This window comes from Pholis gunnellus (assembly GCF_910591455.1).
Source record: "Pholis gunnellus genome assembly, chromosome: 11".
Lineage (NCBI taxonomy): Eukaryota > Metazoa > Chordata > Actinopteri > Perciformes > Pholidae > Pholis > Pholis gunnellus.
Genome location: NC_136538.1, coordinates 21692117 through 21707022, shown reverse-complemented (window position 1 = coordinate 21707022; position 14906 = coordinate 21692117). Strand labels below are relative to the sequence as shown.

The window sequence follows — 14906 nt, the reverse complement described above, 5'->3', positions numbered from 1 at the left end:
GAACTGATGTTCAGGGTTTTGTATTATCAGTATGTTTTTTTTAAATATACGGCATGCTCGTGGACACTTAAACAGCTTTCTAAAAAAACAACTGTGTCACATACCGCGTTAGAGAGACGCAGTCCAACCAGACCTAACTCTCCGTCTATCCATGGCTCTAGTTCCAAAACAGGGTTTTGGGTAGAAGGGTCACAGTTGGGTTGGGGACACTGAGGACTTAAAGGGGGTAAAGGGTTTAGGCTGAAAGGACTACAGGGCTTACAATACTAAGGGTTCTTTTTAAAGGAGTCTGGATGATGAGGTGTTGACATTTGGAAAACAACAGTCAAGGTTTACAGTGACGAGAGATTCACCGAGATACTGGATTTGAGAGATTCACGGGTGAAGAGGACAAGGTTAGCATGAGTCTTATGGGTCGGTAATGTTAGGATATGACTGTGGCCTTCAAAACTATAGCAGGGTCTTCTATGTCAGCTTTACTTTGAACCATCCTCAGCTCCAGCTGGGGCGGACTGGGCCTCCGACCAGGACCTGCTAACTCTGAGAGACAGAGGGGGGAGGGGGGGGGGTGCACAGACGTATAAGATTAACATTCATTAATATGTAAACTAAAGTGAATAAACGTGACATCCTCAACATTCTTCTGCATTGGGATGTTTCTGCCACCTGTGATGATTGTAGTTTACAATCTGAAACCATATCTTTGTATCTTTTGGTCCCTTTTTATGGATAATCTGGAGCCTGATAAAAGTACAGTGAGTGGTGCTTTTGAGTGAGTTACAAGACTATTAGGTGCTTTGCATCTAAAAATATAACCCTCGTAGTGTTACACAGCTGTGATTGCAATCAGGCTGAATGATATCAGAAACGCACTGGACACAAACAGATTTCAAGGAGGTGAAAGCTGTGTTTTTATTCACTGATTCTTATATTTTGATTCCCTGGCTGGAAATAAAAAGTGTGATAGTGAAACCGCACCAGAGGGAAAAATATATATAATCAGAGCTTTAAAAACACACACATTACATGCGTGTCACAAAGTCTCTGTGGCGTGTTACATGTGATAAAAGAAGCAGATCTGTTTTAATAACATTTAACAAAAAATGTTATCAAGAAAGCCATCGCAAAACCCCCACGTTTCTATGTATTTCAGCATTAAATATATGATTAAATTAGGTTAAAGGTTGAGGCGTTGATAACGAGCTCTACTTTTCTTACCGTGAGCATATGAAATAGTCCTCTGGATAACATGATGCATCACTGAAAAAGTCTTCTCACAGGCCATCTGAGAAGAGTGAGAATGAAGTAGTTATTGTTATTTGCATTTCTGATCAAATCAAAACCTCATTTCCCGTGTTCCGCTCGGCGTGGCCGACTTTATCTTCCGTCGTGTTACTGCACCTTTAGGTCATTGGGGTAGTGGTGCGTCCACGCTAGCAGCATAGCAGCAAACAAATCTCCAGTTCCCACGAAGACGGCGTCTACTTTGTGAACTTCCATTCGAACTCTCTGCGTCGTCCTGCTGCCGTCAGGACCAACTGAGCGACAAAGACACGACACGTTGACTCGTCTGACAACACAAATACGCACAGACGACTCACGCGCACAGACGACTCACGCATAACGTCGACCTACCTTGGCGCTGGCTGCCCAGCGACACCAGGAAGCGGTCTCCCAGTCTGGAGGGCAGATCGGAGGAGGTGATGACCACTGTGTCTGGACCCATAGCATGGAGGAGGTCCATAACCTACAGACACGCGCGCATTTAGTCAGCAGCAAGACCAATCAAGCCAAATAACAGCTTATTCTGTGAACAAAGTAGGAAAGGAAGGATTGTATAGTGAGCGCTCTCTTACCTCTACAGCGTCTTTCTCTGTGCTGATGTTTTTCCCCGTCAATAATCTACAACACAAGCAAACAGCGATGTAACAAACACTGAAAACACAGACGTTCCCCTTTAACAGCCTAAAGAAAAGTCCAAAAGAAAACTTATTATTGAGACTTTCAAATAACGTCTTCTACTCGTACCAGTTACGGGAAACACACAAGTGAGCCTTTAATATTTAGGAAAACCTTGAATATGATCTGCAGACGCACGGAGACACCACTAGGTGGAGTAACTTCACAGTGAAGATAACCGAGTTGAGACACAGTTATCTCTTTAACTCTGGCGTAAAGTTATTGTTTTTCATAAATGCAGCAAATAAGGTAACCGACAGAAACTTCTTGTTTCCTTTTCATATCTTCCTGTTTCTCAACGGAGATCTTTGAAATAAATGTAATAATGTATATTTCAATTAGATTTTACAGAGGAGCCATAAACAACATAGTATTTTAACTTTTAACAAACAGTGACAATGTAGGATACATTAAAATAAATCTACTTTTAAAGCTACGTGGTTTAAAAGGGTAAAACAAGAAGCATGAGCTACAGTTTGGTGTTTTTTTCCTGTTGATTCTTTCCCAAATGTGTCAAACCACAAAATGAAGGTATTAGATAACATGCATGAGTGGCCTTACATAACGAAGGTGCTCACTAATGCTCTGCTACTCACACTGTTACTCACTGAGGTGAAGGTAATCTAAACTAACTAAGTAATTACAGACGTGTCTCACTAGATTTATATCTATACAAATCTGCATACATGAGAATAAAACTTGTACTCACTCGGCCTCAAACTGGTTGGGAGTAATAATGTCAGCGACAGGAACCACCTTGTTCTTATAGACCGGATACAGGTTCTGAGGAACGTACTGAGGAAGGAGACACAAAGCTCTAAATGAAGGACTACACACACATGGATGAGGGGGCTCAGTCTTTCCTCTGATCTTTGTTTTAAACGATGAGCTCTAACATCAGAATATGATCTTAAATCCCTGAAAACACACACAGAGTGAGTCACTGTGTGTGTGTGACACACACCACCCCACCACAGCACTCACGCACTGAAATACATACAGATAAAAACACACAAGGATGAGCACTAAAACCCTCCCACATACATTAAAGGCACAAGAATCTAATAACAACAGACACACACACACACACAAGCAGCTGCAGGACATGGAGCATAAAACTGCCAGTGATCTCACCATAGATCCATGATCACCGAGGACGGGGTCACACACTGAAACGACACAAACACATTCAGAGTCAGACCGAGACAGAAATACTGCAGCGATAGGGAGGCGTGACGCTGGATTTGGAGACGTAAACACATTCAACACAGCAGGTAGAGGCACAAAGACGACCGAAAGGTCCGGCTAGTAACTCTACATTACACATTACACAACGTTAGCATTTATTTACAGTCATTCCCTCTCCGGATCTCCTCTAACTTCTGAGGGAAATATCCGTCTCTTTAGCTTCAAAATGCTACATTATGTTCACCAGCTAGTCGCTAACATTACCGGTAGTTTAGCTGTCTGGGTAGGTCGGTTGTTAGTGGGTTTACCTGAGCTGTTTAGCGGAAACAAGAGCGCGATGAAAGCGAACCAAAAGGGTAAAGCTGAGGGCTGTTAAACCAAAACAAGGATCTGAAAGAAGCTAAAACGCTCTGCAGAGATGAGTGGAGATGTGGAGTCAGGTGATCATTCTCTGTTGGTGTGTTACTACGAGTGCCACCTCTTAGAACAAGCAGCCATTTGTTCCTGTTCATAATATAAAAAGCTAAGTAGTATTGTTGTTGTTTGAACAGTGGCAGTAGGTCTTATATCCACTAACACATCGTCTTGATTTGAGTGAAACTGATTTGTGCAACATGAGATGAAAATCCTCCGGGCTGCAGAGAGCTGTCCACAGCGAGAACGGGATTATCGTGGAGCTACATTTGAATATTTAATGTGATTAATTTTGGGTTATCGCTTTAAATGTTTCTGTATCTGTTGGTGGATTTTGTTTCACTGTCACACATCATTTAATGGTTCATCAGGGGCCTAATGTGCTTAGTGAGTGCGGTTCAACTCATATTAAAGCTGCACTAAATCACATGTTTCTGACGACAATGGAGCGAGTGACTTTGTGTGATGCTGAAGCGGTCACTGAAGGTGACAAAGCCACAGAGAATCATCACCTGACTGCACCGCTGGAGTTGTTTTTAGCCTCTTTTAGCTCGTAGCAAACTTTTAGCTCCCATCAACCCCGTTTCCAGCAGCTGTTTTCATCCCAAAAAGCTTCGATAAACCCGCCGTATCTAAACTACCTGTTCCCCTGTGACAGGTGAGCATAACGGAGCATCTAGCAGCTAAACAGCCGGATAAATGAAAGGAGCTTGATTACGTGGATTACATTACAGTACACAATGTAGTATAAGTGGGAACCGTGTGGTTACTTACCATACACCAGGTTGGGGTTGGCTCTCTTTAGCTCCTGAACGATGTCCACTACCATCTCCAAGAAGGACGTGTCTCTGGTGTACCCTGAACACAACATAACCATTATTAATATGAACACTTACCAGCCGTTGTACTCTGTGTAAATGCACATTATTTGTTAAGTTAAGCAGAAAAATAGCAGCCACTCGGGCATTCTTGGATTAAAAAGAAAATGAAAGTGATCTCAAGTTTTGTCGTAACAATTTGCACACAAGTACCGACGAAGGAGAAGGAGACGGGAGGGAACATTACTGCAGGATTACCTGAACACAAACATAACAACATCACCTTAACATGAAGCTAGTTACAGCAGTAGTGTAGTGAAGTACAAGAGCAAAGTATTCACCTGTTAAAACATAGTCGTAGTGGTGGACGTTGTTCAGTTTGATGCCTTCATAAAGGACGTGGAGCTCATCGGCTGTCAGGACTTGACCTTTCCAATGAGAATAACCTGCAGAGAGGAGACCAGTTATTGTGCTCGCTGAGTTGCTGACTCTAACATTTTGCACATCCTTTTTATACCTCATTCTAGTGACACAAATAGACACACACACACACACACACACACACACACACACACACACACACACACACACACACACACACACACACACACACACACACACACACACACACACACACACACACACACACACACACACACACACACACACACACACACCCTATAGCTAACACAGACATTAAAACCCTTGTACTCCACTAACCTGATGAAACTTTTAAACCTTATATTAAAATGTGGTTTGTCTGGGCAGGTTTCAGTCTGACTATTAAATTATATATATATATATATATATATATATATATATATATATATATACATATATATATATATATATATATATATATATATATATATATTTTGTTCAAGAGGAAACTCTACACGGCACCGTGCAAGCTGGAGCGCTGGACTTTTACACACAAGTGTCCTAACGAGTTCACACAATGCTGATTAAGCCTGTATTTATACTCGAGTTGTGATGTCCGGCGACTTTCACGACTTTAGGATTTTGCGCCACATCTTTCACGACACTGTGGACTCTCCCATATGGTAGTTACTCTTATGGTCGAGCTTTAAATAGGGTTTTGGATGCAGCATATTTTATTCGCAATTAAGTATTTTTACTCCAGAAAAGGACCCGAGTGCTTCTTTCCACCTCTCGTCTGAATTCATGCTCATATGCAGCTGTTCCACAGATGTTTTGCACTGATGCAAAGGTCACTTCTTTCAAAAAAAAAAAACGACAATCCAAACTCCAAAAAACGACATTGTTCTTAAATAAAGATTTTTGTTTTAACTGCTCTCTACCAGCACGACTCAAAAGTCTCTTCTTCTTCTTAGTCCACGTGACTTTTGCTTGTAACAGAGTAGTGTGAACACACACTCTCACACACACACACACACACACACACACACACACACACACACACACACACACACACACACACACGTCTGGATGTATATGAACGCGACGGGAATGCTAATGCGAGCGTGCGTTGGTGCGCGTCAGTCTGCGTATGACATGTTTGCTGCAGGCCGATGATGTCGCAGCTTCAGGTGAGTCACAGCCGGGTCACGTGGTGAAGGGGGGGGGGGGTTCTGGTTGCTAGGCAACAAGCCGGGAGAAAGCCAAAGGCGCTAAGAAAGAGAGATGAGCAGTCATAGCGCTGTGTGTGGTGTATAGTGTGTGTGTGTGTGTGTATGTGGTGTATGGTGTGTGTGTATGGTGTGTGTGTGTGTGTGTATGGTGTGTGTGTGTGTGTGTGTGCGTGTGTGTGAATGAAGGCAGGCCTACAGATAAGAGCTGCTTCTGTCGTCATCATTCGCTGCTGTCGCAATTCACAACGCCTGCTGCTGTTTACCGCTGTGTCCTGTCGCCCTCTCCCCTCGTCTTTTTCCTCACTCCCACCCTGTCTCTCTCTCTCTCTCTCCCTCTCTGTCTCTCTCTCTCTTTATCTCTGTGTCTCTATTCACCTTCTCTGCCCGTCTCTCCCTCCTCAGATGCAGACGTCGTCTTCAATGTGTCAAACCAAATTACGAACACTCCTTGAAGAAAATTGCAAATGTTTGGCCTCCTCAATAACCGAGATCTGATTAAACAGGCTCCAGAGTCTCAGGCTGTTTTGCGTTAAGGTCACTGAAACAAACACAATCTACGCCACAGATGTGAGGATTTGTTTCTGCTGAGGAATCCTGGCATCGTCCTCAGTGTCATTGTCTACTCTGTACCACACTACCGGTGACCATGAGACCTACGACTACAATAGTCATTCCTATCTTTGTCTAATTGGTCCCTAAAGATTTAAATTGAACTTGATTTAGCTGGGAGCTCACAAGAATCCAGTCTAGACCGTGTTCAGACGGACAAGAGCGCTGCAAGACGATCCACAGCCCTCTAATTCATTTCAATCATCAACTTTAGCTGCAACGCAATCAAACACATGCAAGCAGGCGGCAAACTCTGGTTCTACCGAGTGAAGCCGATGCAGAAGTGTCTTAAAACCTGCATTCTCTCTACTGACCATCAGGGGGCGACTCCTCTGGTTGTATAGAAGTCTATGAGAAAATGACTATTTCTCTCTTGATTTATTACCTCAGTAAACATTGTAAACATGAGTTGGTCATGGTCTCAATCTCTAGTTTCAAGTCTTCTTCAATACAGCATGAAGAAGACTTTAGTACATGATGTTTGTCTGACGGCTCCACCGCTTCCAAACCGCTCAAATGTAAATTACAGCATTTCATCCGTCTCTACAGACGCTCGCCTACGCAACAACACTGATCCTACAGCACACCGACAATTATGCTCCGTCTGCGACACCACATCAGATGACTTTAAACTCAACATCATCCATCTCAATAACAATGAAATGAAAAACCAGCAGCTAACCTGTCTGGTTATAAGCGGAGAAACCGAACCCATCAATAAGATGTCAAACTGCTCGCTGACCTTTAACAGCTTCAAACTGAATGCTCAGTAATTGTAGAGTTGTGATTACTTGTATTCTCAAACTAGACAACCATGACATGAGGGGGTTTAACACTGTAAGAAATACAAAAGCAGCCAGTAGTGTTATTAACTAAATACTATGTTTACTAGGACATTCTTCTGTTGAAAGTTACTTTTTCTACCTTTTATTTTCAATGTACAGAACGAGCAAATCCGGTCAAACTCTGTCACAGTGTACTGAGAGGATTTGGCTGTTGAATCCACTGTGAAGCAACAAGCAACAGCTGGGCAGATGTGTTTGTTTTCACAGCTGATTCACTCTTCACGTTCCGTTTGCATGAGTAACATGAGCTGACACCATCCGTCAGTGTAAGACAGGAGGAAGACACAGTGCACATCACTCATTCATTCATGGAGATTAGATCAACATATTAGAGAGGGGAGGATGCAGACACTCGAGATGCATCATCAGACCAAGTTTATCTAAATGATTGCCAACACATTGAAATGGTGTGAGTAAACAGGAGCAGGAGACCCGTCTGTGGAAGTGGAGGCGAGTAAAACACATTTACTGTGACAGAAGGTGGTGTTAAAGGAATATGTTGTCAGCAGTGTTAGGAAACTCGTTTCTGGATACATGTTATAAAGTTAATAAATGGTTTAGTTTCTTTTTTTTTTTGATAGTTTAAGGGAGGAAGATCTGGTTCATATGACTCCATCTTTGTGTTCTTTCTGGCCAGACCTCCAGACTCCCATAGTTTTTGGTTAACTCGTGGCCTTTTCTGTAAATAAAAATAGTTTTCCTTGAAGATTAATCTTCGGGTATATGGCGTCACGAGGTTGATCCAAATATTTATTTTGATGTGGTCGTATAGTTTCACAAAAAAAAAATCAATGGAGCAGAAACGGATATATTCCAACTTTTAGTCACTAAAATAATCCTATATTTCCCATAATTCAATGTAATCTTTCACCTTTCATGAGACCCTCCCACACTAAATAGACTTAAGAGGGTTCTTCTGTGTTTTCACAGGATGAGTTAACTGATTTTGGCATCTTTTCTTTATCAATACAAGCCCGGCAGCATCCGAGACACCTCCAGACGGAGAGAGAGAGAGGACGCCAGTGTGAAGTATGAATGGATGGAGTCCGTCCCCTGCAGCCACCCTCTGTTGTTGGAGAGCTGCTCTGGTGTCAGCCAGCCAAGTCACTGACCTCTCCCAAAACTTGTCGACTCGTCAGCCTCGAAGGCGTCTAACCCTCGCTAACCCTTCCATCACGACACCAGGGGATCGGACTGACTCATGCCCCCCCCCCCCTCCCCGCCCCACACACACACACGCACACACACACTCATTAACAAATATGCTATTTGACTGTCTTACCTGTGTGGTTGGAGAACTGGACAGAGTTGATGGAGTCCACCTCAAACCCTAACACCTGCAGGACCGAGAGAGGAAACAGATCAGGAGTCAGGGGAGCTTATGAGTAACAACCACACTCAGTGTAGTAGTATAAATAAACCACACAATGTACAAGCGATGCCGCTACCAAAGCACCCGTTTGGTCATTAAACCTGCAACAGCCGCTAGTGTTCACAGACAGTCCGATATTCGCTCTCCTCGTAGCTCTGTGTTTGTGTCTTTACGCTGCACTACGTTCACCAGCTAGTCGCTAACTTTGTCGACAAAACGCTTTGAGAGGGAACCAAAGCAGTAGAGCTGCAGGGTGGGAAAACCAAAACAATGAGCTGAAACACACTATGAAAGAGTTTCCTTAAAACAGCATCACATGACATGAATATGTGTTGGAGTAAATACATTTTCTCTAATATTACATATTGTGACATTTTCTCCGTGTCATATTGGTTCATAACTGCAGCATGTATACACGTATCTGGAACTCAAACTGGTAAATAAAGAGACAAAAAAACAAAAGTCTTGTGATCGATGAGCTCAGATAAAAAAAAAAGAACGTCCTCTCAGTTGAAACATGCACAGATCTGTAAACAGCTACACAAACCAAACTCTGTGTCTTTTCTTTGTTCAACAGATTATCTTAATTACCAGAGAGAGCGAGAGAAAGACACATGACCCGTCCACGTGCGCAGTCAGTTGTTATCTGAATGACTTTATTTTAATTAGGTTGAAACAGGAAGCCGGCAGAGTGAATGACTTCTTTGTTCTTTTCAATTGAGATACAAGAATCAGCCTTCAGTGACTCACCCCCCCCCCCCCCCGACCCTGAGCTTTGTCAATGTTTGGGCTGTATCGCCGTCCGACTGATGGAAACTTTCCTCTGGTGCGGCACATGTTCTCTGAAAAGGCGAATTTGTATCATCGTCATGAGGCATTCATGGGAACATGGGTCAGGAACGCAGAACATGACACCGTTTCTACTGAAGTTAGACGACTTTATTATAAAAGACAGTAAGAATACAGTCCTGCTGGACATACCGGTCTTATTCTAATCTTTGGGATTGATGTGTTCATGGGAAAATGTTAACTAAAGATTGGCTACACTTAACTAAAACTAATGCAGTAAATCCAATGGAAGTAATAATGTTGTTTTATTTTGTATTTTATCGAGGAGTCCATGTCATCAGTTGCGCTTCCTTTAAGGTCAATTTAAGAGTTGTATTTTGTGGTGCTGTTGAGTTGTATTAAGTTATATTACACATTGATTTGAGTGACATAATATTAGAAACACTTTCAGTATGATACAAGTCAACAGCAGAGACTACAGCCTCTAAAGTGACCATGAAAGTAAATCAACATCTAGAAACTGAACATTATATGAAGGCAGGAAACTTACAGCACGGGTCACCACAACTTTAAATAAACATGGATTCCCATTCAAGACAAAGGATTCTGGTTATTCTCAAGAACAAAACGTGCCACCAACTCTTTCAGCTGCCTTATATTGACTTGAAGTTGAATTTAGAGTTGATTTGGAGGTTTTTCTGCTTGCGCATGGCCTATTAAACGTCTTCTAAAAGATCTGTTTGCTGCTCCAGAGTCGTGAGTAAAACTGTGTTTGACTGTCGTATAGACGGGACTCTTTCACTGCAGATTGACTGTTGATGTGAAACGGCGTACTCATCTCCTGATGTCGACGGGGCTAAGAATATGTTATTTAGGTCACATCCTTTCTCGCTCTATTCACAAGCCTAAAGTCAGTGACACAGATCGACTGTTTACAAAGCCTCGTCACAGACGGAGGAGATCAACCAACATTAGAAACAGTTTGCCTTCTTTTTGAGGAAGCACTTCAACACTTATGGTAATTCCCAGAAGAGGAATGCCTCCCGCAACCGACGAATGAAGAGTTTCTTTAATTAACGAGTGCCACAGAACAGACTGATCACGTCTGAGTCAACAAAACACTGTGTTTACTGCATCGTGACTGAGCAGAGAGTCCCTCAGCTTTGGGTTAGCTCCTCTACATTCATAGTTTGCAAACATATTTCTATCGTCTTTTTGTTCCTGCATCAGCCTACAAATTATGTGATCAACATTAACTTACAGTATGTTCAGGAGTTTAAGGTGTATTTGCACTGCAACCTACAATATGTTTCTTACTCTTAGTCTACAAACCAAAGCCCAAAATTATGCTAACATTATTTATTTTATTGCTCTATAGGAGAAACGAGTCAACGGCCATGTTAGCAGCTCTCTGAGGCTGTACACAGCAGAGCTTCAAGCTAAATGCTAACGTCAGCATGCTAACATGTTTACATACAGTTAGCTATAATGTTAACCATGTTCGTCATTAAGCCTGTTAGCATGCTAAGTAGCACTATGTCAACTCATTTAATAGCTGTTTCCGCCTGGACCAAAGACACAGATTTCCGATTAGACATAGACGAAGACATAGAAAGCTAGCTGAACTCTTCATTTCACAAGCTGTTACCAACAAAAGCAGCATTGTGAATGATTTATCAATTATCAAAGTAGTTGTAGCCTCCAGCACAAGTTTAAGCATTGAACACAAGTCTGTCTGGCTCCAGACGATGAAGAAGTTCCTCACAGGGCTTCCTCTGAAGGACGCTTTGGACAATATCATCGAAAACTGAATGAGCTGCCACATACATATGTAGTAAGGCTTGATATATATCCAGACATCCAACTGGCTGAAGTGTCCTTGAGCAAGAAACACTGCACCGCTGCTGGTTCCGACGTCAGGCTGCTTTCACTTAAGAGGGTGAGACGCAAACAGAAAGCGTCCCTTTGAGAGTAAATAACCCGTCACATTGATAATTCACTTATTCAGCTTTCATGGTCTCTCACCCTGGACGACTTCTGCACAAACAATCTGCTTACTTATTCTGTTCTTGAGCAAGCAATTGCATTTTGGGAGGAAATCACACTAATATACTAAATAATACTAATTTGATTAAACTCCATATACATAAAAATGCCCTCTATGTGAAAACTGAATCCATCCAGCCTGTCTCCATCTCCAGTGACGTCACCAGGAGGAATCCTGTGTCGGCCAATCAGAGCCCTGCTTCCTGCTGACAGGCCTGAGATTAGAGAAGGGATGCCCTGCACGTCTGCTGACATCACCATCATCATCATCATCATCATCATCATCATCATCATCATCATCTTCCCTTATCTTAAACACCAACTGAATCACTGGTTGTAACTCTGGATAGTAAGAGCAGCTCTGTCACCGGCCTGTGGGCTCTCTGTTCATTGGTTTTAGATTCATAAACTGACTGCATCTTATTTCCCCCCCAAAAAATCAATTAAGAGTTATCTTTTCTATACCAACACTCTTGCATCTTGACATCAACACATAATAGGGGTGAAATATTAGATGCTAGTGTCTTTAAACAACCACAAGCATCAACTGGGCTTACAGTACACGGAGTACAAAGTACTGGTTAATACCAGTGTCTAGTGTAAGCTCCAGCAGGCTGGTAGACACCATTTAAACATTAGCCTGGTACCAAAAGAACTCAATCATCCATAGGCGACATGCATGAAGGCCCAGCAGCCATTAAGGACGACCACAAAATACATCCCGGAGCTAAAAATAGACTCGGCTCTTCTCACAACAAGTCACCGTCTTTCAGGGTGTACACTGTCGGCCGACACCGACCTCTTCCATCACTACCGACGATATGAATCTATAACAATCACCAGCATCACGGCGGCAATTACAGACCCAATCACTGTTATCATCCTGCTGTCAACATTAGGGATCATAAAGGGAGATGACTCTCACGTCCATGGCCAGGGGGAGATAATAGCCTCTGTGTGCTTTTTCATAATATCTAATAAATGGCTTGTTTTGTAAGCATTCATCCTGTTTTTGTGGACAGCTAGTGGCCACGATGTACAAACAAAGAGCAAGACAATCCCTAAAAAGGAGCAACTTGTAAGCAGTAATCAATGCTTTCAGTGCCACTGAACTTTATAAAGTTCAGTGTGTGTGGTCTTTAAGCCTTTGTGTGCAATTACAGTGGCAATCTGGCAACATGTTCAACTGTCAGCTATGATAAACCCCACAATATGTGCAACTTTATTAGAGCAGCAGCACATATCTGTATTGATTATGTGTCCGTCCTGTGGAGGGACTTGCGGGTTATAACTGCAGGAGGCTGGATTTATGTCCAGATGTTCCCATTACAGCTGTCTGTCTGGCTGTCTGTCTGTCGGCTTGGCTGCCTGAGGCAACCCAAAATTCACCTTGCTATCAATCCATTATCGGACACCCCCCCCCCCCCCCCACCACACACACACACACACACATACACACAATGACAGGTGTCGTGCCACAATCAAAACGTTCCTCCTCGTCACACCGTTAAAATAAAGAATAATAAAGACTGAGGAGAAAGCTGCCATGTTATCCTCCATAGGGAAACAGGAAACACAATGTGCACACGACACCTGTCGTTACGACATCTAGATGACATTAACTGTGATTTTTGGGGGTGATTTTCACAGCACGTGGGGCGAAACCATCTTCTATGGTCTTTTGCGCTAAAAACCCCCAAAATAATTCAACAAAATAACCCGGATATGCACGAGTCTGTTTATACTGTTGTTGGTAAGTCGCAGTCAGATTTTTGCGGACAGGCGTGTCATCAGACCCGGGGGTCGTGTCCGAAAACAGGTGTACCGTTGTCCGATTATGGGTGCATGTCAGTTGTATTTACCTGTAATGGGAAAGAGGCGCTCTTGTTGCCCACGTATCCCCGGACTACGTGGCTCTGTATGGACAGAACACGGCATTCCATGGCGGCTCCCGGTCAGCCGTTGGGAGGGACGATGATAGATCCGTTATTACTTCAACGTTAATGACGTCAACACATAACCGAAAAAAAACTTTAATTTTAAAAACAAAACGGTTGCCAGTTAGGAGGAAGCGACGTTAGCTTAGCTAGCTAACGATAGCTAACCAGCTGTGAGCTCGTGGGGTGGTTTGTAGCGGGTGATGTGCAAGTGAGTGTGTATGATGTGAGAGTGAGAGGGAGGGAGAGAAGGAGAGAGCGAGAGAGAGAGAGAGAGCGTAACTCGCGCGGACACACACGCAAAACAACCGTTTAGTAACGACCGTTACGTCGTTATAAATGTTGCCGTTAACGTGTAGCGAACTCAAATAAGTGTGTCACGAGAGCTGACCAGACGACCGAGGTCACGTGCAGCTTCAGTAACACTGAAGGACAAGATAGCAACACACACATACATACAAACGCCGGTATTCTGCGCAGGCGATCTGAGTGACCGCCTAAAATTCAGTGACGTCACCGCAGGACCACTTCACAGCGCATCCTGATCAACACAGCTGGAATTGAATGAACGTGAATGACAGCTCTCTCTCTCTCTCTCTCTCTCTCTCTCTCTCTCTCTCTCTCTCTCTCTCTCTCTCGCTCTCTCTCTCTCTCTCACTCACACACACACACACACACACACGTACGTATGTGTGTGTTGCTATCTTGTCCTTCAGTGTTACTGAAGCTGCACGTGACCCCTCGGTCGTCTGGTTAACGGCAACATTTATAACGACGTAACGGTCGTTACTAAACGGTTGTTTTGCGTGTGTGTCCGCGCGAGTTACGCTCTCTCTCTCTCTCTCTCTCTCTCTCTCTCTCTCTCTCTCTCTCTCTCTCTCTCTCTCTCTCTCTGTTACGTTAATGCATTACTCTGATGTGTCTGGTCCCTGCCAAAATAAAGGACAAACAATTATTTAAAAAAAACATTTAGCTTTTTTCTTTAGGATGTAGTTTCATGTAGCTCACTTTTTTTTGTTGGTGTGTGTGGTATGTGTGTTACTGTGGTTGTGACTCACACCATCTCTTATCACAGAGTCGTGACTGAGGGGGGATCTGACTTGGCAAAGACTGCCTCTGTCACCACACAGAGACACGAGTGCATCTACAGACAAATATATCCAGAAAGAGCAAGAAATACCAGAAAGAGGGAGAACTGAGATAAATGGAGCCAAATAGAAAATGTTGACCTGACAGCTCCACCTGCTGTTCACCCACTGTGACACAAACACACACATCCTAAACATCTGAGAACACAACTATTATAAATATAATGC

At 43.1% G+C, this 14906-nt stretch overlaps 1 protein-coding gene across 1 annotated transcript; it reads right to left on the bottom strand.

Annotated features, from left to right (window-relative positions):
• Positions 1 to 424: 424 nt before the first annotated feature.
• On the bottom strand, positions 425 to 13596 carry LOC306702906 (pyridoxal kinase-like; the record flags this gene model as incomplete). The annotated part of the gene is made up of 11 exons (XM_079168660.1): positions 425 to 540; positions 1219 to 1285; positions 1402 to 1538; positions 1636 to 1747; positions 1857 to 1902; positions 2669 to 2754; positions 3094 to 3128; positions 4336 to 4419; positions 4721 to 4825; positions 8729 to 8783; positions 13516 to 13596. 11 exons carry the CDS (start codon positions 13594 to 13596, stop codon positions 425 to 427), a joined length of 924 nt encoding a protein of 307 aa, XP_079024786.1.
• Between the last annotated feature and the right edge of the window lie 1310 nt (positions 13597 to 14906).